A 22,838-nucleotide genomic window follows, 5' to 3' on the forward strand; every position below is an offset into this window, starting at 1 on the left:
TTCTCTTCCCACTCTCCCTCTCCGCCAGGCTACCCTTCATTACGCACACCTGTCACAATCATTACGTTTATCAGGGCTCACTGGACTCACCTGGACTCCTTCACTGTTGATTGCTCCATTTATTGGTCTGTTCCTCCATTGGTTTATCGTGTCAGCATTAATGTCGTTATGTATTCATGTCCAGACGCTGTCCTGTTCCTTGTCCATTGTTAATTAAATGTCACTCCCTGTACTTGCTTCCTGTCTGCCAGCGTTGTGCCTTACAATTTTATAATCTATATGGCACAGCTGTCAATTTTTTGGTCCTTAAATTAAACTGGTTCACAATTTTCCTTAACCAATTTTGGTCTTTAATTCAGGGCCGACAGACAAGTTCCTTACTTTCTCACCCTCCCACTTTTGGTAGAGCAGACATTTCCATATATTTTTGTTAGCCACATGTGTGTCGTAACTCCACCAGTCCTATTTATGATCTAATTTACAAAGATTATACAATTTTGTTCCTCAATTAGTATATCTGAGTTTAACAATAATATTATATTTATTTAATGTTGGATCTGACATTTCGATGGCCATAATAAATAGACATGCCGATAGTGGACAACCTTGTTTTTCTTCACCACAGTATAATACTTTGAGATGTAGCCATTATTTACTATTTTACACCTAGGATTACTATACATAACTTTGACCAATTGTATAATAGATTCTCCAAAACTGAAATATTCCAGACATTTACATATAAATTCCAGTCGTACTTTATCAAAGCCTTTTCAAAGTCAGCTATGAATCCCAGGCCTGGTTTCCCAGATTTTTCATAGTGTTCTATTGTTTCCAGTACTTGTCTTATATTATCTCCAATGTATCGTCCATGTAAAAACCTGTTTGATTAGGATGTATAATATCCAACAATACCTTTTAAATTCTATGCGCTTTGCATTTGGCTGAAGTTTTTGAAGTGTAAGGGTCCTCAACATTTTTTTCAATGGGCTGGATCTTTATATTTACCACTTGTGTCCTGTTTCAGTAATAATGAAATTAGACCTTCTTGTTGAGTATCTGATAATCTACCCTTTTTAAATGAGTGGTTAAAACATGCTAGTAACGGTCCTCTGAGTACATCAAAAAAGGTTTGTTTTACCTCAACTGGTTTTCCATCCAGCCCTGGAGTTTTCCCAGATTTAAAGGCTTTAATTGCATCAAGAAGTTCCTCCTCTGAAAATGCCCATTTGGCAATGTCTGGTTGCCTTAACTCACCACGACCACCACTAATAAGCTGAGCTTCTCAGTAATTTTTTCTTCGCCTCACACATTGTAAACAAAGTCAGTTTTTTTATACATCCATTGCAAATTATAGTTCCTCAGCATTTGAAAAATCTTTCCAACAGTCACGGCCTCGATAATCACCAAGCCTCTGTGTGAATTAGTACACTATCATGATCCGATGTTCCCATATATCCAGTGGAAACGTCCTTAAAAACAGCTGTCTGTCCTGAGCTCACTGGCGTGGGAAACTCTGAGAGCCTGGAATAGGATAGTTGATGCAATGTTGCAAGTGTGCTAGCAATGGCTATGGGCCGATCCAGTTGATGATTTGATACAATGATGCACTTCACTAGCAATAGCTCAAGTCAAGACAGATCGAAAGGGAGGCAGGAATTTTCATCAGGATATTTTCTACTGTTTTTATTTTTCGAATTTAGGCCTATGTATTTTACTTAGTTAACGATGGAAGTTATAGGCTTACTGCTGCATTGGCCTTTAGGTTTTATTCTCTAATTTCTTCAGCCGCCAATGGACCACAGTGTATCAATGTGTCCTAATGGCAGAGGCTGGTGCTCTCGCTTTAAAATTCAACTAACTTTCAAATATTTATCATTTTACTTCAGATTTTATGATTAACCATGTGACAATGCTTTTGAGAAATGAAAAAGGTAATTGTTGAAATGAAAATGTCCATATATCATAACTTTCACTCAGATAGGTAGAAATGGTAGGATAAATTGTAAGCTTCCCCAAACTTGAAACTCACGAGCTGCTTATGGTCTTTACTATAACACCCGTAAAAAAAAATGTGAATGGACAAGCGCCTGCATGTGAAAAAACATGCCAGCCCTATGGATATCAAATGACCGTCCAACTGGTTTGTGCTGGTTCCGGCCATAAACGGTTTACTGTTTCATGTAGGGGGTATGTGATTGTTTTGTTCTTTACTTGAAAATGACAATTGTGAAAGATCTTTCCAAGAATATTGTGTAACTGTATAAGTGGGAGAACACACCTGCTTCCCAGGCCGCCTTCCCCAAACCTCTGGAATCCTGAGGGTTAGGGGTTTATTGCTGTTGGTTCGCCTCATATGGGAATTGTATTGTGCTCCTATTCAATGGGAATATAGATACGGGAAAGGGAGACTCGTTTAATGTTTTACATGAGATAATTTCCTTATTTATTAGCAATTTAATTACTTTAACAGCTTAAATTGCTATTCTTGTGTGACTTTCAAGATGGCCATCAATGTGGATGGATACATTGTAGGCTCGTCACCTTTCTCAGCTGTATCACGAGTCGTCCTATAAACCATAAAAACAGCTGGAGTTTTTCAGACTCAGCTACCTCTGACAGGGATGTGGGATGTGGGCTGTGCTGTGCAGACAGCTGTGGTGTAGTGGCTGTGGCCAGGTTGTTAAACTAAGCTTGTCTGTGGTGAGAGTTGGTTGGGAGTTGGCACCAGACGCCCCTGTAGTTGGTGGGTAAGCTCCAATTCAAACCCTATCCATTCACAATTTGGGAGTGTAAACAAAAACATTATACAATTTCATTATGGTGCCCCTTGTCACTATCATTCTGATGTGAAAATTGTATAGTTGGACAGAAAATTGTACTTTATGTAAATCTCCCTTACTGAAAAACCACATGATTGGAGCAATTAATATGTGAAATTTCACATGTGAAAATGTTCTTTAGGAATATTACACATCACATGTGAAAACAAAAATGAGTCATTATGATACACACTGCTTTTAACAGTGTTTACAATTGACATGTTTGCATTCGGAAAGTATTCAGACCCCTTCCCTTTTTCCACATTGTCACATTACAGCCTTATTTTGAAAAGAATACAAGAATCTGGTCAATATACACACACTACCCAATAATGACAAAATGAAAACAGTTTTTTTTAGAAAGTCACTCCTCAGTAAAAGGCACATGACAGCCTACTTGGACTTTGCCAAAAGGCACCTAAAGGATTCTCAGACCACGAGAAACAAGATTCTCTGGTCTGGTGAAACCAAGATCGAATACTTTGGACTGAATGCCTTGACACAATCCTGTCTCGGAGCTCTACGGTCCATTCCTTTGACCTCATGGCTTGGTTTTTGCTCTGACATGCACTGTCAACTGTGGGACCTTATATAGACAGTTGTGTGCCTTTCCAAATCATGTTCAATCAATTGACTTTATCACAGGTGGAATCCAATCAAGTTGTAGAAACATCTCAAGGATGATCAATGGGAACACGATGCACCTGAGCTCAATTTCGAGTCTCATCCGAAAGCACTGTATTACACAAGATCATGTTTTCACATGTTGTCACGTGTAGTTTCACGTTAGCACATGTGGAAATGTTGCATCCCCATGTTGTCACATTTATTTCACATGAGATCATGTTTTCACATGCTCACATGTTGTCACACGTTATCACATTAACTTCACATAAAATCACATGGATCATGTGAAATTCATGTGTTTTTTCCGTAAGGGCTTCCGGACCGCACACAGAGACAGCAATGTCCTGTTTTCCTCTCTGATTTGTCAGAAAGAGGGCTCAGACATTGATGGATGTGTTCTGGTGTGCCCTTTGACCCTGTTGTGGACACCATGGGAGGCCAGCGATGGCCCTTGAGGCTTCCCCATTGGGTTCTTTTGAAACATCCTAAATCACTATAGCTAACGCCACATACACACAATGACTCATCCTCAGACCCACACTGGAGGCGGGGTCGGAGAGAGGGGAACTCTTTGTCTTTGTTTGTAAATTGTGTTGTGAAGTCTAAGGGATGAAGGGAAGAAACAGAGGGACGAGAAAAGAAAAAAAACAAGCAAACCTGTGTGTGTCTGAGGTCCCTGGTTGATGTGCCAAAAGCTGAAAAGCTTCAGTTGACGGTTGTTTGAGCGCAGCATGAAATGTTATGACGAATGGCTCATGGGATCTGATAGAGGCTTTAAATGAACGCCATGCACTGTTGACATTTTTCAAACAGAGAAGAGAAGGAATCAAGGTTTCACTGCCAGTAACTTCTGCTGCGGTACAACACACACCCCTCCCTGCCCTTAACAGCTGAATGCTTGAATGGGCTGTCAGTCAAAACCAGTGAAATGTAATGCTTCAACCCCCGGAGAGAAATACCTGTTGAGAGTAGATCAGTAGTGATGAACAGGTATTGTAGTATAGGCCTCTGAGGTGTCACCTGTACTCAGGCAGAGCAACCCCTCCTCAGACAGGAGGACCCGAGTCTAAACATAGACTTCTGTTAAGAGAGTACATAAAACACTGGCTTAACATTTGTCTCAGGCCCAGAAAATGTGGATTGTATGTAATTTCATGTTTAGGCGTACTGAAGTAAGAGTACTCAATGGCCTGGGAAATGTTTGGACTTTCATTGAGTGAAGGGTATAGAATAAACTTGAATTACTATGACATGTTATGGTTAAAAAGGGGAAAGTAGGTGTCTACAAAGCAGTCATCCTTTTGTAGCATTTTGTCCCTTTGTTAGTGTGTGTATGTTTCCACTGTCTGTGTCTCCTCATCTGTGGGGTGTTTTTGTATCTCAAGAGAAGCTTAGGACCCGTTCTCCACCAATCACAGTTGTCAATAACGGAGTCAGGTCATTGGCTGAGACTTGAAAGACGCTTTGCAGAAAGCCATGTCAACCTTAACGGAGGAACAGCACAGATCTCTCAGTCATAAAGGAGATAAGAGATAAGACTCCGATAAGAATGAGTCACTTTGTTGTTATTGGAAAAGACGGTACCGTTGAATCGGGTGGCGAACTTTGCGACAGTAAAGAGCAGCACAGATTTTTTTTTTTACCTTTGCACTTTGATCTCCCCTGTACAGTATAGAGTGGAGGGGGTTCTGGCTGCTATAAATAAGTGCTGACCCCGACTCTCTGTGTCACTGTCAGGGTTCTAAGGGCGATCCAGGACTGTCCCCAGGTCAGGCCCCGCCAGGAGACAAGGTAAAGAATGATCTGACCTAGTCTACTCTGGCCAGCAGACAGACAGACAGCATGGCTTTGTCTCTCTGTTTCTCTCTCTCTTTCTCTAGCTGTCCCTCAATCCCGCGCTACTGGTTTCTCTTTCTGCTTTCCATCTTCTGCTCTCACTCTCAATCTCTTGCCTTTCCCGATTCTCCCGTTCAAAAACGAATACTTCACTCAACCACTCTGGCCCCATATCTTTCAACTTCACTTTAGCAACATCTGTTCCCTCTTTCATTGACTCCACAACTACACGTTTAGAGGTTTTCTAACCCTTCTTTCTGATCGGTATTTCCTCCTCTCCTCTCCTCTCTCACTCTCAATTCAACTTCCTTTTATTATTCTCTTCATCTCTAATCACGTCCTGTATTCCTCTGATATTTATCTTCAGATATCTTAGTGTCTCTCTGCAAAGCTTTGGCACAGTTGCTACCTCTTATCAGTCAGTGAAACTTCCGTTGGCCTGTGTTCTAACCATTGCCAGCTGCAGCTCCCTGTTTCGTCTCTTTTAATCTGCCTTCTTATCCTTATCTGATATCTCTTAATAGTTGCAGTTCATTGACTTGCTAATAACTTATTTGATCAAGTTTAATGTTGTCATGGTTTTCTCCTTTTGTTTCCAGGGTGACAGAGGTCCACAAGGTCTTCCAGGTCCAGAAGGGTTTGCGGGTCCAACGGTAAGAGTTTAACGGTTATAATATCGGGGCTTTTTTTAACCTCTGGCTCTGACATACTGTAGACATATTATCTAAAGCAACTGTCATTCCATTGGCTCTTTGAAGGCATGAATGATGAGAACTGATCCGGATCCAATTATATTATCATATTGTCATTTAATGAGTTCCCTGCATGAGCTTCTGTTCTGAATCTGAGCTATTTCTGCTTGCCTCACACATGATGTTCCCGCTGCATAAGCTTCATAAGTATTAGCCACACCTTAAGCGGAGGCCTCCAGTGGGCCCTGGCTGTGTTCAGGAATCAGGATAATGTTACCCATTCACAGAGAGGGTCTGTCTCTCAGACAGGGGCCGGGGAGCGCCTAGTCCTAAGCCTCCTCAGCCCACCCTGCTGTCGCTCCATAGGGCTGGACGCACACAGATGCACACGCACGCATGCACACACACATGCGTGCGTCGCCCCGGGACCCGTCTGCGGCCAGGCTCCGGGACTCCTTGCCTGAATCTTTAAGAGTAAAGGCATTCTGAGGGAGGTTATGGCCCCTGATGACAGGCACACCATCCGATGCCTCTTCAAAAGAGAAAAAGGCATGAGGAGAAAGAGGAAGCAGAGAAGGAAACCAATTAAGTTCATACATCAGCACGCACGCACAGCTCACACAACTCTCCTCAGTTTAGTCTCAGAGATGAGAGCCCTTATCTGTCTCCACATGCAGCAGCTGGCTGTGGATTGCTACTTTAAGCCGCTAGCCCTCATCTTGTCTGAGGGAACTGGGTTCAAATACTATCATTTCAAATAATGTTGCTGTGCTTGATAGAGCTTGCCTGTTGCATGGAACCAATAGAAAACTCCAGGCAGGCTAAAGCAAACGCTCAATATATTTGAAAGATTTCAAATAGTATTTGTACCCAGGTCTGATCTCCGAAGGTTGGCCTTTACCTTGCCTCCCAGGAGGACACAGACCAATGTTTGCAGTAGCTGAACCTAAAACCCAGGCCATCAACTGTGCCCTGGGAAGGTATTTTCAGAGGAAATGACTTCAGCCTAAGCCCCTTACCCCCGAGTGGGCTTTTTATTGAGTGTGAAGGTTCCTGTGTCACAACCTAGGAAACGGTGGAGGAGAGGAGCTACACGGAACGCAAGCCTGTTAAAAAAGGTTTGGCTCTACTGTCCTCCCAAAATATGAGTTAGCTAACCTACTTTTAGCAACAACATTTGTTGTTGTTATGGCCGTCAATGACAAATTATAAAGTTGAAGATAAAAACAACAGGGTTTTAAATGAACTAAAAGCTCATTACAGTTAGAAGGATTTATTGTTTGTTAAACTTAGGATACTCTTTGATTGCAGCAGCGTGCCGTGGTTCTGGGGCCTGGGCCTTCAGTGAAGTCCTACACAGTCCCACCCGAATTAATCCACCTCTTATTACCATCATTATGATGCCATGGCTCTAGACACTATACATTTAGACAGAAACACAGTATAACCAGGCGTTGCGTCACCTTCAAATTTACATTTTTATTCTGAGAATTGCAGGGGAAGCATACAATACATTTTCATTGTGCAGCTTCGTTGCCCTGCGTGCTTGTTCGTTGAGCTGTAGATCCACTCGGGTGTCCCCAAAAGTTTTCAAAAGCACCATTGTTTGTAAGTACCCAGCCGTACTTTGGTGTCTCGTTGCTGCCTTGGTTAGACAACTCAGGTTTGCAAAGCCAGTGTGGCTCCAAACACCAAATCGATCACTTGCAAATAATAGGCATTCCCAGCAGTACAGTTTGCAGTGCTTCTCGGAGCCTGTCTTTGTAGCGTCGGCTTTGTAGCGTCGGCGTCTACCTCTCCTAACAATGTCTAACTTTTCTTGAAAAGTTTGTCTTGAGAATGGCGTTATAATTATATCCTCGACCAAATCGATATCTTCTCCTTCCGCCATTGTGGGTTGAAAAAACAGCTTAGTAGTACGCAAATTAATTCAGTGATAAATTTCAGTTTCCTAGTTCTGAGACCTGCCCATATAGGACCTGCCTCTCAATATTGGCAATCCAATCAAAAGACGTGCAGGCACTACGCCTGCTAGCCAGCTCCTGTGTAACACTGGAGCCAGCCAGCAGGCGTACAATAGCCAACTCTAAAGCTGATTGGTTGACACTAAATTTTAATTTCCATTCACTTTAAAACTTGTTCACGGTACATGTTCCCCAAGGGCACCACACCTCTCCCCGCTCAACTCAAAAGGTGGCGCACAGAATGCTAAAATATTCTTAGAAATATTTAACCTCCACACATTAACAAGTCCAATAGCTCAAATGAAAGATAAACACCTTGTTCATCTACCCAGCGAGTCAGATTTCTAAAATGTTTTACGGCGAAAACATAGCACATATTTATGTCAAACCACCACAAAGACACAGATGATATACAGCCATTTTGTCGAACAAAAGATGCAATCACAAACGCAGGATTAAAAGAAAAATAATTCACTAACCTTTTGAAAATCTTCATCAGATGACAGTAATAGGACATGTTACACAGTACATTTATGTTTTTTTCAATAATATGCAATTTATATCCATAAATCTCCGTTTACATTGAGCCATGTTCAGAAAATCCTCAAAAATGTCCGGAGAAATTATAGATAGCTCCGCCAGATAACAGAAATACACATCATAAACTTTGACTAAATATACATGTTCTACATATAGTTAGAAAGATACACTGCTTCTTAATGCAACCGCTTTGTCACATTTATTTTTATTTTTACGTTAAAGAAATCGCTCACTATTCAATAATCTGAGGCGGCTCTCAGACGTAAGCAATATTTCTCCGCTATGTTGGAGTCAACAGAAATACAAAATTACAACATAAATATTCCCTTACCTTTGATGGTCTTTGATCAGAATGTAGTGGAAGGAGTCATACTTACCCAATACATCGTTTTGTTTCAAGTCGTGTGTCTTTGCTACCATTTTCAGCTGAAATGCATCCAAAATTACTTCTGGTCCCGAACAGTTGCGCATCAAAACTTAAAAATTACATATTATATGTCGACTAAACTGGTCAAACTAATTGCAGAATCAAGCTTTAGTATGTTATAAACGTACAAAACAATTGTCGATTCAACCGGACAAAAGCAATTCTTCTCAGACATTCTGGAACAGAGGAATGACTGTGTAGAATTCGCGCCTGAACGCGCATGTATTTTCTCGCGACACCCACTCTTTTGCCTGCCATAGGGTCAAAGCTCGTGGGATTTGCACAATTAAATGCTCTACTGAATGAGGACATCTAGTGGAAGACATAGAAAGTGTTTCCAGATCCATAGCTGGTTGGGAAGGGTGGGGGCGATTGTGTCAAAGTTGGCCCAACTTTCATGTTTCCAAAACTAGTTTGGGAGATTGGCTGCCCTGTGAGTTCTGCTATACTTACATACATAATTCAACCGGTTTTAGAAGCTTTAGAGTGTTTTCTATCCAATAATAATTATTATATGCATATATTAGCAATTTTGGACAGATTTATTTTCAGTTTACTATGGGCACGCAATTCATCCAAAGGGGGCAGTATTGTCCCTAGCCTTAACAGGCTACAAGCGCCCGCACTGTTGATTCTGAAGGCCTGAGGGCAGATTTTAGACCCCTGGCAACACATGATGGCTGAATATGATTGGATAAAATATTTAACATAAAGACCAGCCCTCCAAATCTCAACCTGGGGCTGGAAGCATTACAACCAAGAGGAACGCTATGAAATGAAGAGTGTAACTCTTACTCTGGGGAATAATTTAATACATATTTGTGGGAAAATATATTTAAAAAATATATATATTCTGATGATGTTTAGGCCAGCAGAGAAGGCCTTGCTGGCCCACCACTGTTTGATTGTACTACTGGTCTGCCCAATTCCGCAACATGCTAATGTGGATCACAAACAGACAAGATTCAATGTGGATTCAGATAGAAGCCCAATCCTGTGGTTCATTGCCTCTAAGCTCAATTATATTCATTAATAACTTTAGTGAAGTGGGCAACATAGCCAAAACCTTTGTGATTTACAGCACCCTACTAGCATGGAGGGATTGTAAGAAATACCTGGGCATTTCCTCCCAAATATGTTCTCACTCGCCTATAGTATGCAACCCAGACTTGCCAAAAGCCCTGAGTGATGCCAACTTTAATCTTTGGCATACTCTAGGAATCAGGACCTTTTCAGACCTGTTTCATCAGAAAACCACTATACTGAAATCCTTTCAAGTGAATTCAATGTGCCAAGATCCATTTATTTTTTATTTTTAATATCTACAAATTAGGCACGTCATTTCCTCATTTACTTCCAAGGGGAGGTTTAGAGCTCAGCTGAATGAAATTGAGTCCCTTCTTGCTACAGCACAATCCATCAAAGGCAAAATCTCATATCTGTAGACTTCTTTCTGAGAAGGCTCCTCCTTTACTCCTTTGAAAATAATCTGGGAAAGGACCTTTGTTTGACTATCAGTGATGAGTTATGGGTGGATGTTTGCGACAGGGTATACTGCACCTCTACTAATGTAAAAATGAAAGAATCGAATTACAATTTTTTTTTTACAAATTGTATTACACCCCAGTGAGAATGAATACATACATTTCTCCTGACCGTGAAAGGTGTACTTCTGAAAGTGGAACCTGTATGCATGTATTTTGGAGTTGTAGAGAGATTACCAGATTTTGGCACTCTATACATACTGGGGTACAGAAAATACTAGCTGTACAAATTGATATGACCCTGTGTATCAATCTTCTTAATGCCCAGCAGGACTTTGTTCTTGATCTTGACAGAGAAAATGTGTTTATGACTATCACATACATTACTAAGAAATGTATTCTTCTATTGTGGGCTTCCAATACTTTTCCTACATTTAAAATGTGGATTGACCAGATTGTTGACTTTCTTTCTCTTGGAAAGCTCACTTATGACCTCTTCAAGAGACAGCCCAAGTTTGATAGACACTGGTCTCCACTATTCAACTATATTTCAAACTGGACAGAGTGAAGGGGGGTGATTAGGGAAATGTACAGATACATGTTGTGTAAGGTGCTGTAAATACTAATTCTTTGCTTGTCGTCTCAGCTAAGGCTGGAAATAGATAATAGGAAAGCAGATAGTGCTGCTGAAAGTTGGCTTGTTTTAGTTTGTATTTTCTTTCCTTATATTATTTATGTCTGCCACGTCTGTGAATGTGGAATGGGTTTTGTTGGTTGATTGAAAACAAGTAAACTTAATAAAACTTTAAATTGAAAGAAAAAGCTGAGGCTAAGCACTAGTTTACCTAAATGCAGGATCTGGCTGTAATACAAAGACTGAGGATTATAAGCAAGCTGTCTAGGCTTTGAAGGAAATATGACATTTTTAATGAACCGTTTATACATTTTATATTAAATTATTACTTACGATTTCTCTCGTAATCCAGTTGTTTTCTGCCTTAGATGTTTCTCATCATGTTTTATGGTAAAGACGAGGAATACTCAGTTTCCTGAAGCATCCAAAAAATTTGTGTTTACGCTCATAGAATGTATCCTGGTTTGACTCTACCAGAGTACTCTTTGGGCTACAGTGTCAAGGAATACTGATCACAGTCACTTGTATTATACATCCAACTGACCTACATTTAGACACAGTTTAGCAACTGTTCATTTATTTGACATCTGAAAGTTTTCTGACCAGTACAAAACCTTTCTTGACACTATCAAGTATGGTTGAATGGTGGGAACCCGGTTACCGAGATTTACCACCCACAACCACTCCATTTTCCTGGGATAAATAGCTGCGAGAAACCTGTAAATTATAATTCATTATTTATATCAATAACATGACGTGAAATGGAACTGTTCAATTATATGCAATGTCTCTATCTGGTTTCTCTAAGGCTTTCTTTCTGCTCTCTGCATCACAGTCCATCTCAGTATGGAGTGCAGTTCACAATGCATGTAGACCTATCAACTCATCATGGTAACTTTTTTTCTTTTGACAGGTAGGCCTACATTTGCTGCAGCATAGCCTATGCTACAGTAATATAAGGACTGCATGTGCGACTAATTTACACATCTCCACCTGTCTTTCACCATATTTTTAAATGTAAAGATATACATTTTCTATTGCAGCTTTAGAGTTTTAAAACAGCCTATCACTTGAATATTGTTGCTTTAAATCAGAGCACACACGAGCAGTCTCTGTCTCTACATCGATTCCATTCAAATTGCATCCAAAATAGATAATCCTGTTCAGGAAATCCTAGTCTACGTCTTTCAGGTAATGCATTCAATGCAGTATTAGCCTTATATATAACCTATAGCCTCTGTCTCTTGCGCAATACACACTCGCCTGTGCTCAGCTGCCCTCTCTCCCTAAAAAAATGCTCCTTAGCCCTTGAAGACCCATGCAGGAAAAGCAAGACTAGAATAGTTCCTGGACATTGTTTTTTTATATATTTTTTCTCATACCAATAGTCTATTCAAAGAGGGAAGCAAGCTCTTGTTTACCGCGATAGCGGTAGGCGATAGCAGTTATTTATTCAGACCCATAACCATTCAATCTACGTGAAGAGAAGTGAAAGCCATCTCCATCTAATTCTAGTCCTATAATATTTAAGCATGTCATTAGAATAATGAAGTTAAGGAAAACAACATTTATTTCATTTAGCCTAACTGTTAAAAAGGTGAGGAAGGAATGAAGCAACAATAGAGATAGAAAGAGGAGGTAGGCAAAATAACACTAGGGGAAATATTATGAAAGGTATATATGCGTCAGCCTATTAATTATACACATAGGCCCTATTATATTTCAAAATTAAAATCAAATTGGCTAGACTATACATGTTGTAATGTGTACGCTGGGAGTTGGGAAGTAAGTACAGGGAGTGCAAATGTAATAATAAATAGAACATAGTACCAACCAAGAAACACGAAAAGCATACAGACATGAAACAGAAACAGAGTCAATAACACCTGGGGAAAGAACCAAAGGGAGTGACAGATATAAGGGAGGTAATCAGGAAGGTGATGGAGCCCAGGAGTCTCATGAGGCGCAGGTGCGCGTACCGATGGTGGCAGGTGTGAGTAATAATGAATAAACTGTTGACGTCGAGCGCTGGAGAGGGGGAGCGGCGGTAGATGTGACAGTACCCCCTCCCCGGTGCGCTGCTCCAGCCACAGAACGCCGACCATAAGGGCGGTCCCGAGGACCAGGAGCGAGCCGGTCGCTTCTGCTGAGGCATGGGAACCTGTAGAGCCTGCTAAGACAATGGAACCTGTAGAGCCGGCCGAGGCGCGGGAACCTGTAGAGCCGGCCGAGGCGCGGGTCCCTGTAGAGCCGGCCGAGGCGCGGGTCCCTGTAGAGCCGGCCGAGGCACGGGAGCCTGACGAGGCGGACGAGGCTTGGGAAGCTGTCGCTCCAGCTAAGGCATTTCTTGTTTTGTTCCATGTTTCATTTATTTTTAAATTCACTCCCTGTACTTGCTTCCCGACTCCTAGCATACACGTTACACATGCAACTTTGTAGGCTGCAGGTGTTGCACCAGAATCTCATGTTCTCTTAACTTTATCATGGTTTGAACGAGGTGCATAATTCCATTCCATATAATACAATATGGTACATCTATGTTTTTTGTGGTTTGTCTGTCGTGTGTAATGTGCAGAAGCCTATAAACCTATATCATACAGTGCCTTTGTAAAGCTACCCTTGAATTTGTCCATGTTAGGTTACAGCCTTATTCTAAAAAGTATTTCATGGCTCATGAAATGTATTTCATGTATGGCTCATCAGGCTCAGGTATCATCAGGCTCAGGTATCATCAGGCTTGAATTTCTGATCAAAGCTTTAATCAAATACAGACAGACCTATTTATATGCTTTATATGCTTTTGAATGACACTTCCTGTTTTGGCAGGAAATACGGGGTTACCTGGGAGTAAAGTGATTTGTTCTCGGGGTGGAACATTTGTAAAATACGGGAAAATTTCCAACCCTTCGAATCAAGGATTACTGACTATAGAGTGACGTCAGTATATCATCAACTGTTATTTCATTGGACATCTGTTTTCTAGCTAGTCACGGTAAAATTGTGAAATGTTTGTCCTTGTATGACTGTCTTTATGAAATTTAAGAAAACCAGATCAAAGTATGAAAAATGACTGTTACTTCTCCATTGATAAAGTTTGATCATAAAGTGTCTGGTCCCTCTCCCCAGTGTCAAACACTTGGGTTCATTATTAAGGGGACACGGTGGCATCCCCTTAACTCTCATTTTAATACACCAATGGAAACATGATATTCTCTTACCTAATTTAAATAAGTACCGCCTTGGAACCAACATTGGAGAAGGTGTGTTTGCAGAGAGTCGTGGTTCATATAGCTAGATAGCTACTCTACTGATGCCAGAATTTGACTGTAGTGTGTCAGAAAATATAATAAAAAATGTACCCTATTCATCAATGGCTAAGATGCCATATGTTTCCCCTTTCATATGTATCTGGTGTTAGCTACCGTAGTTACTGGCTACCTAGGTCTTCAGCCAGCATAGAACGAAAGGGGGAAAGTGTCATTCAAAACTCAGATGCAGCTGTCAAGTCAACACATCTGTCAGTGCTGCTGTGCATCACAAGAGACATCATTGATGCAATTTCAATATTCAAGTTGCTTTGTGTTAGTGATGCGGAACAAAGCTTCCTGAAGAATTGATGCTTTCCAGCCAATTGTGTTGAAAATAGGTTCATTACCCGAGGCTTTGAACAACACAGTGTACACTAGTGGCACCTGCTGGTCAAAAGATCTTAGAGCAACCAAATTATGAAAGATTATATCCCACACGCTGTAGCGCAAGCGCGGAGTAACCTTTTGGTCTTCTACCAAACCAATACCAAACCAATCAGGTGGTTGTTCGACGACACAAAGATTCTGACGTCATTGGTCACGTGCTTCTGATAGTGGTACAGGCATCGGTACACTGCTTTGAAGTAAACTGCTTAAAGATTTTGACGATTGACTCAGAGCTCCGGTATCAAACGTAACATCCAGACTTTGCGTATCACCAAATTTGCTTGAGATGATTTTACTGCAACACTGCTCACTGCATCCAAGTTGCTTGACATAGGCTTTTCAAAGAGCTGTCAGTCAAGGTGAGCTCATGAATATACAGTGCTTTTGGGAAGTATTCAGACCCATTGACCTTTTCCACATTTTGTTACGTTACAGCCTTATTCCATAATTTATTAAATAAATGTTTTTCCTTAGTCTACACACAATACTCTGTAATGGCAAAGCGAAAACAGTTTTTTAAATTCTTTTGCAAATGTATTAAAATAAAAAAATATGTTTTCAAACCCTTTGCTATGAGACTCGAAATTGAGCTCAGGTGCATCCTGTTTCCATTGATCATCCTTGAGATGTTTCTACAACTTGATTGAAGTCCACTTGTGGTAAATTCAATTGATTGGACATGATTTGGAAAGGCACATGCCTGTCTAGATAAGGTCCCACAGTTGACAGTGCATGTCAGTGCAAAAACCAAACCATGAGGTCAAATGAATTGTCTGTAGAGCTCTGAGAAAGGATTGTGTCGAAGCACAGATCTGGGGAAGGCTAACAACAAAATTCTGCAGCATTGAAGGTCCCCAAGAACATAGTGGCCTCCATCATTCTTAAATGGATGAAGTTTGGAACCACCAAGACTCTTCCTAGAGCTGGCCGCCCGGCCAAACTGAGCAATTCGGGAGAAGGGCCTTGGTCAGGGAGGTGACCAAGAACCCGATGGTCACTCTGACAGAGCTCCAGAGTTTGTCTTTGGAGATTGGTGGAGTGCTGCAGAGATGGTTGTCCTTCTGGAAGGTTCTCCACTCAGGCCTTTATGGTAGAGTGGCCAGATGGAAGCCACTCTTCGGTAAAAGGCACATGAAAGCCCTCTTTGAGTTTGCCAAAAGGCATCTAAAGGACTCAGAACATTTTTTTTACCTTTATTTAACGAGGCAAGTCAGTTAAGAATAATTTCTTAACTGCCTAGGAACAGTGTTCAGGGGCAGAACGACAGATTTGTACCTTGTCAGCTCGGGGGTTTGAACTTGCAACCTTCAGGTTACTAGCCCAACGCTCTAACCCCTAGGCTACAAGACTCTCTGTTCTGAAGAAGCAAAGATTGAACTATTTGGCCTGAATGCCAAGCGTCACGTCTGGAGGAAACCTGACACCATCTCTATGGTGAAGCATGGTGGAGGCAGCATCATGCTGTGGGGATTTTATTCAGCAGTAGAAACTGGGAGACTAGTCAGGATTGAGGGAAAGATGAATGGAGCAATGTACAGGGAGATCCTCAGACTGGGGCGAAGGTTCTCCCTTCCAACAGGACAACAACCCTAAGCACACAGCTAAGACAACGCAGGACTGGCTTCGGGACAGGTCTCTGAATACTTATGTAAAAAACTAAAATGTGGAAAAAGTCAAGGGGTCTGAATACTTTCCGAATATACTGTATCTCCATTCTCGTGTATTTTATTTTATTCCTTGTGTTACTATTTTATTTGTATAATTGTTAAAAAGCTTGTAATCAAGCATTTCACAGTTAAGTCTATACCATTTGTATTCGGCGCATGTGATAAATACAATTTGATTTGATTTGACTGCCGGGTGCTGGGAAGGAGGAAGGAAGCTCTGGAATGTTCTAGAATCCTTAGACAACCCTGGGCATCCTGTCCTCAGTGGTCCTGTGTTTTTTATGATTGTATGGCTGAAATGCACACAGACAGACCTTTGGCTACCTGGCTATGTATTCCGCCTCCTACTGACAGGATCACAACAGGCATACAATAATTGGTGCTAAAATGAGAAGTAATTCATGAGAAATTCTCTCTCTCTTTACCCAACCCCTCTTTCTCTCACTTTTCCCCTCTTTCCCTCCTTTCCTACCTCCGCTGACCCAGTTCAGATATCACTGTGCATAACTCAGTCAGTCAGAGGCCCTGTATTGGGAAGTAACGATTCACCGATACACTGTAAGCATCGGTCCCGAATTCCAATGTTTAAGATAAAAGTGCATCGATCCGCGGTCAGAAAATGTATTAAAATACTTTGAATCGAATTGCCTCAGATTTTATTTTGATTGTTGAGGTTCACCATCAGCAATAGTTTTGTTAGTTTTGCTTTGAACAATCGGCATATATGGTAATTTTTAGATATACAGGGTAAAGTTGAAAATGTCATAACAAGGACACCAATCACTATTGCGAGGCGCACCCCATGGCCGAAGCGAGAGGAGAAGATCACTCCGTAAAAACGTCCAAACGGTCGAAACCTTTCGATTTTGAGATGGGGTGGAATTTGTGAACGATAAATATTTATACTTTACTAGCTCAAACACTTAATCTGCAAGTTAATTAGTGGGTGATGGTGATTTCAGAACCAATCTGATAGTGGTACAGTAGATGCCTAGTCTCTCTTATGGCTCAGCTCATTTGCCTACATAGTACATACACCATAGTCATACATAATTTACACGCACGCGCACACACACACAAAAAAACACAGACACACACACACACACACGCACACACACACGTCAGCTCAGACAGATCCAGTTCAGAGATGTGCCCAGCTCTTGAGCCCCATCAGCAGCAGATTTGAGTTAAGAATGGAATAGTGAATGTGTTTACACAACAAATGCTAATGCATTGAATCGTATCGCATCAAACCAAATGAAATTGATTTGTTCTGTAATGAAACCGAATCGCACCGAATCATTTCAATCTGAAACAGATTTTTCCTGTAACTAAAACAGGTTTTTCCCGAGCCCATGTGTCTAGATACATGTCGAATCGTCTTGAAAGGGAAAGATGCACATCCCTAACACCTAATGTAGAGCAGGTGATATTCTCCTCTCCGTCTCATTTAAGATGTTTTCTTTCTCTACCTGCAGGGTTCTAAGGGGTATCCAGGGCCACAAGGACAGCCTGGAGAACAGGTGAGTCGTTAGCGTTCATTGGGTCAAACTTGTCCCTTTTTGTTTTAGTAAAACGCCAGGTCACTGATCTCATTATGGACCATTTTTGGGCTAGAGCATGACACACCCACACGCACGCACGCACGCACAGTGAGAGAAAGAGACAGGCAGCTGTAGCCTGGAAGACATTTGGTATAGTCACTCTTCAGCTGTCTCTGTGTTCTCAGCCATTTCTCAGCCACTCAAGAAGCTAACAATTAACATGTTTCCCCTTTCAACACAAAACGTCCTAAAACGGAGTGCACTCACGCAGCACACTTACAAAGTAAATCATTTAAGGTGTTGAGATGACTTCAGCACCAGGTGCCACTCTGTGCCCCAAGGTGATTGTTCAGGCTGGAACTGGAAGGGGAGGAGCCAAAGAGAGAGAGAGTGTGTGTTCTGCTACAGTTTGGCTGTAGGGGATGGGTGAGGGCAAACAGTGCCTGTTTTATTCCTGAGTTGGCAGCATTGGTGAGGGCCAATGTTTATCTTCTTTCATCCCTCTTTTCTCTTTTTTCTCTCTTTCTCTCTCTCCATCTCTCTCTCTTTGTCTCTTTCTCTCTCCCCCCTCCCCCTCTGCAGGGCATACCAGGACTTCCAGGAGTGACTGGGGATGCAGGTTACCCTGGCAGGCAGGTGCAGTGAATATGCTCCAGATTCCTCCATCCATCCTCTCGGCTTGTCTACATTGCACAGAATTCCACATCACTACCTGTGTACTATCATATTGCTGTACTCAGAAATGAACATCATATCCTCCTGTCTCTCCCCGAACTACAGTAGTGACACACTCCTCAGTCTCTTTAGTGAAAAAACTGTCAATTAGTGACCTTTTTGCTTGACCTTTGTATTCAAATAGCTAATACTTGACTCCTTATCATTTTGATTTCAACTATATATTGAATAACAATTATTTCTGAAGAAAGGTGTTGTATAAGTATGTCGACAACGAATGTTTGAACTAAAAGTGTGTGCACAACAATGATAATAAGGAAGTGTAATGTAGCTGAGAGTATGACTGGGATGTTTCCTCATTCCTTTTTACTTCTTAAACAATTAGTCTATGCAATCAAATGTTTTATTTCCCTATCTGTCTAAAATGTACAATTTAGTGTTTTATGTGTGGAAGTGTGTATTGCCCCCCTGTGTAACAGACACAGTGTATTGTGTGACAATGGCCTCTCCTTATGCTGCTCTCCTTTGTTGCAGGGTTTGGCTGGGCCAGAAGGTAACCCAGGTCCTAAAGGTGTACGTGTAAGTACAGCTCCCTACTACCCTCCCCTCCACTTTACTCGGCTCTATTAGAGGGAATACTTAATTTCCTGAAGGGATTACCTGTCTGCTCCACTGGGAACGGCTGATCTGTTAGAGGGCCTGTGTTGTGTTAACAAGGTGCTGGCTCCCACTGCAGCAGATTCCTTTGGGAGCAGGTCTGGGATCTGTTTTCGCTCAGTCGAGCTTCTGCTCTTTTGCGAGAGCAGCTCATTCCTTTCCTCAGGAAGCACAGGCATGCTCTCCCTCCGCTAGAGAACAGAGGGAGGGAAAAGAGCATGGGCTAGAGCATAGATCGAAAGGTTGGGAGGAGGGTATGATAAATGAAAAGTAAAAAAAAAAAAAAAAAGTGTAAGGAGAATCCCTCAGTTTGTCATTTTTGTTTATGCCAACATGTTGTCAGAGACAGAATGACATATCAGCCTATTAGGGAAAACTACAGGGCTCAATAAGTTTGAGACGTCTCTGGTAGTTTTCCATTGCTGAAGAATGTAGAAAAAGAAAGAGAGAGAGAGAGAGTCTTAAATCCATGTTGTATTATGTTTAAGTGAAGGTAGAATCCAAAACATAGCAGATAAGCTGCCAGACCACCACTATCCCAGACTGCTGTCTGCTCTTATTATTGTAACGGTTTTCTTGTGTCGAAGGAGAGGCGGACCAAAACGCAGCGTGGTTATTATTCATGGTTCTTTAATAAAGAAACTATACATGAATAGACTAACAAAACCAAGAAATGTGGAAAAAAACTAAACAGCCCTATCTGGTGCAAACACAGAGACAGGAACAATCACCCACAAAACCCAACACCAAACAGGCTACCGAAATATGGTTCCCAATCAGAGACAATGACTAACACCTGCCTCTGATTGAGAACCATATCAGGCCAAACACAGAAACAGACAAACTAGACACACAACATAGAATGCCCACTCAGATCACACCCTGACCAAACAAAACATAGAAACATACAAAGCAAACTATGGTCAGGGTGTGACAATTATAGAAGTCTCCTGTCCCCCACACTGGACTCGACTCTGCCTCTTCAAGTGTCCACTCCTCTCCCTTTTCGCTAGTCAGAATAAAAGCAAAAGCTTGCCTTCCATATTTCCCTCTCATTTTTTGTGGTGATTTTTGAGGTAGTGGTGATGAGGTGTTTTTTTGCTTTTGCCAGATGAGTATTATGTTCCATACTGATGAAATGTGGACATGCCTGATCTCCTCTATCTGAAGTGGTCAGCAGATCGTAGCCTGTCAGCAAAGAGGGATGAGTAATTATAAATGTTAATGTTTTGAAAGATGCACCGCTAGTTACTTTCTTTTTTCTTTTTTACAACAGAGTGGAAAAATGGCCGCATGTAACTTTTCTTCTCTCGGGTGGTCAGCAGCTCTTAGCCTGTCAGCTAAGAAACATATATTGAAGGTTGCACTGCTTGTCACTTTTCAATCGAGCATGGATAATTGGCCACTTGAAACGTTTCTATTTGGCTCTTAGCCTGTCAGCTAAGACAGTTTTTTCCATAGATGTAACTTCTCTAGGGAGCCGCACGGATACAGGACCAGTTGACCTGCTTCCCTAGCCATGAAACACTTCTATTTCACGGACGGAACTGCTTCAGCCGAATGAGACCTGGGTGAAGAGTTCCTCTGACAGAAAGATGTAATGGTAGAATGAGAGAAAGGAGAGGCGGAAAGATGGAGATTTATCCCTCTCATATATGTCCATGAAGCCAGACAATGTATCATTAGACTGATAGCTTGGCTTCAGTTTCAAGTTTTTTTTTTTAAGTTAGTGTGTGTGCTTGCATATTGCATTTTTGTATTTAACCTTTATTTATCTAGGCAAGTCAGTTAAGAACAAATTCTTATTTACAATGACGGCCTACCAAAAGGCAAAAGGCCTCCTGCGTGGATGGGCCAGGGTTAAAAATACATTTAAAAAAAAAAATATATATATAGGACATAAGTCAGCATGCCAGCACTAGAGTAGGGGTATATCATCATCACTGATATCTGATCTGGCTACAATCAAGACCGCTACATACGTTTACATACCTGACACGCAGAATTCCCAGAACTCAATGAGTTCAGAGACACTATTGCTTTGATGGGCTTAAGATAAACCTGTTCAGGTATTCAACAGTGGTTTATCTGTATCAAATCAAATCAAATTGTACTTGTCAAATGTGCCGAATACAACAGGTGTATTACCTTACCGTGAAATGCTTACTTACAAGCCCTTAACCAACAATGCAGTTTAAAAAAATAAGAGTAAAGAATGTATTTACCAAATAAAACTAAAGTAAAAATATGGAATAAAAAGTAACACAATAAAAGAACAATAACGAGGCTATATACAGAGGGTACTGGGACCGAGTCAATGTGCAGGGGTTCCAGGTTAGAAATGTATGTACTATACCATCAGAGAGAGATGATGATTTATCTCTATGCATATACTGTACTGTAGGTCCAACAGCCTGCCTGTTCCACTTCCATTGTCTTGAGTGTGACTGATGAATCTTCAGTTCAGTAATGCCCCACTGTCCTATCCATCAGTAGACCAAGTAAAGATATGTTGCTCCGTACATTCTGTCCAAATAACGTCTTCCATTAGATGTTGAGGATGGTTTTAAAGACTTTATTACGTGGTCAGACACGCTCATGACAAGTCTTACTTTGCATTATACCTCCAGGCAAAGTGTTACAAACGGGTTCACATGTACTGTATGTGTGCTTTGGTTTTCAGGGTTTCATTGGGCCTCCTGGTATAGCTGGTTCAGCCGGGCAGGAAGGGGAGAGAGTAAGTATCACCTTGATTTATGCAGTATGTGCACCTAATTAAGTCAGGTAGGAGACATTGTCCTCTTTGTTTGCAATAGGTGTCGGATATAACCAAGGCTACTGGCTAACTCATCCTATCAGTTGTACTCCTCTTGAACCTTCCATGTGGACAAGGACAGGGCGAGGGTCGTCAATATCAGTAAAGTCGGATCTAACCAAAGGCAATTCATGTTGCGTTTCATCTATTTCAGAGCTATTAAGCAACAGGAAAATATGTGGTTAGCCCTGTGAATTGTATGGTTTTATTTATAGATCCAAATGTTTGCTGATACTAACAAAGCAGCCACAGCGATCTCTCCTCACAGAGTTCTTATAAGGACAATAAAATGTCTAATAACTACATTTTCCACAATGCAATGCCATGTTGTGTCAGTGGAAAATATGCTTCTTCATCATGAAATAAGTCATAAGTCCCCTGGACCGTAGTACAGTGTTTATCTTCCCTTAATAACTTACCCTGGCAGTAAAGTCCTGTAAAAATAAAAAAATAAAAACCTGTATGATTCATTCTGTGAGGGAGGTCTTGACTACGATTTTATCATAGACGAATTACTCAGCAAACGGCAGTCACCTTTCCTCATCTGAGAGTTTCCTTGTGTTTTTTTCCCCCCAGGGTATTCCCGGTCCTGTTGGGAAGACCGGTCCCAAAGGAAAACAGGTAATGGACTACACAACATCACACAGCTTTGAAACCCGTGATATTCCTGGACAGGGGGGAAAAACTAGAATGGTCCGCGTGCATCCTGGGTCAATAACTGTGGTCCAATTTGTGGAAATCGTCATGGGCTATCAAGAG

General features: G+C 41.4%; 1 protein-coding gene across 2 annotated transcripts in view; it reads left to right on the forward strand.

Moving 5' to 3' along the window:
• The window catches only part of LOC135556192 (collagen alpha-1(XXIV) chain-like), a 205,384-nt gene that overhangs the window by 75,578 nt on the left and 106,968 nt on the right, over positions 1-22,838 (forward strand). For both annotated transcript variants that reach the window (XM_064989185.1, XM_064989186.1), the window contains exons 6-12: positions 5,187-5,240; positions 5,885-5,938; positions 17,867-17,911; positions 18,515-18,568; positions 19,142-19,186; positions 21,948-22,001; positions 22,656-22,700. In XM_064989185.1, the coding sequence (XP_064845257.1) occupies positions 5,187-5,240; positions 5,885-5,938; positions 17,867-17,911; positions 18,515-18,568; positions 19,142-19,186; positions 21,948-22,001; positions 22,656-22,700 (351 nt within the window). The remainder of the gene's footprint in view (positions 1-5,186; positions 5,241-5,884; positions 5,939-17,866; positions 17,912-18,514; positions 18,569-19,141; positions 19,187-21,947; positions 22,002-22,655; positions 22,701-22,838) is intronic.

The sequence above is a fragment of the Oncorhynchus masou genome, chromosome 15, assembly GCF_036934945.1.
Source record: "Oncorhynchus masou masou isolate Uvic2021 chromosome 15, UVic_Omas_1.1, whole genome shotgun sequence".
NCBI classification, from domain to species: Eukaryota; Metazoa; Chordata; class Actinopteri; order Salmoniformes; family Salmonidae; genus Oncorhynchus; species Oncorhynchus masou.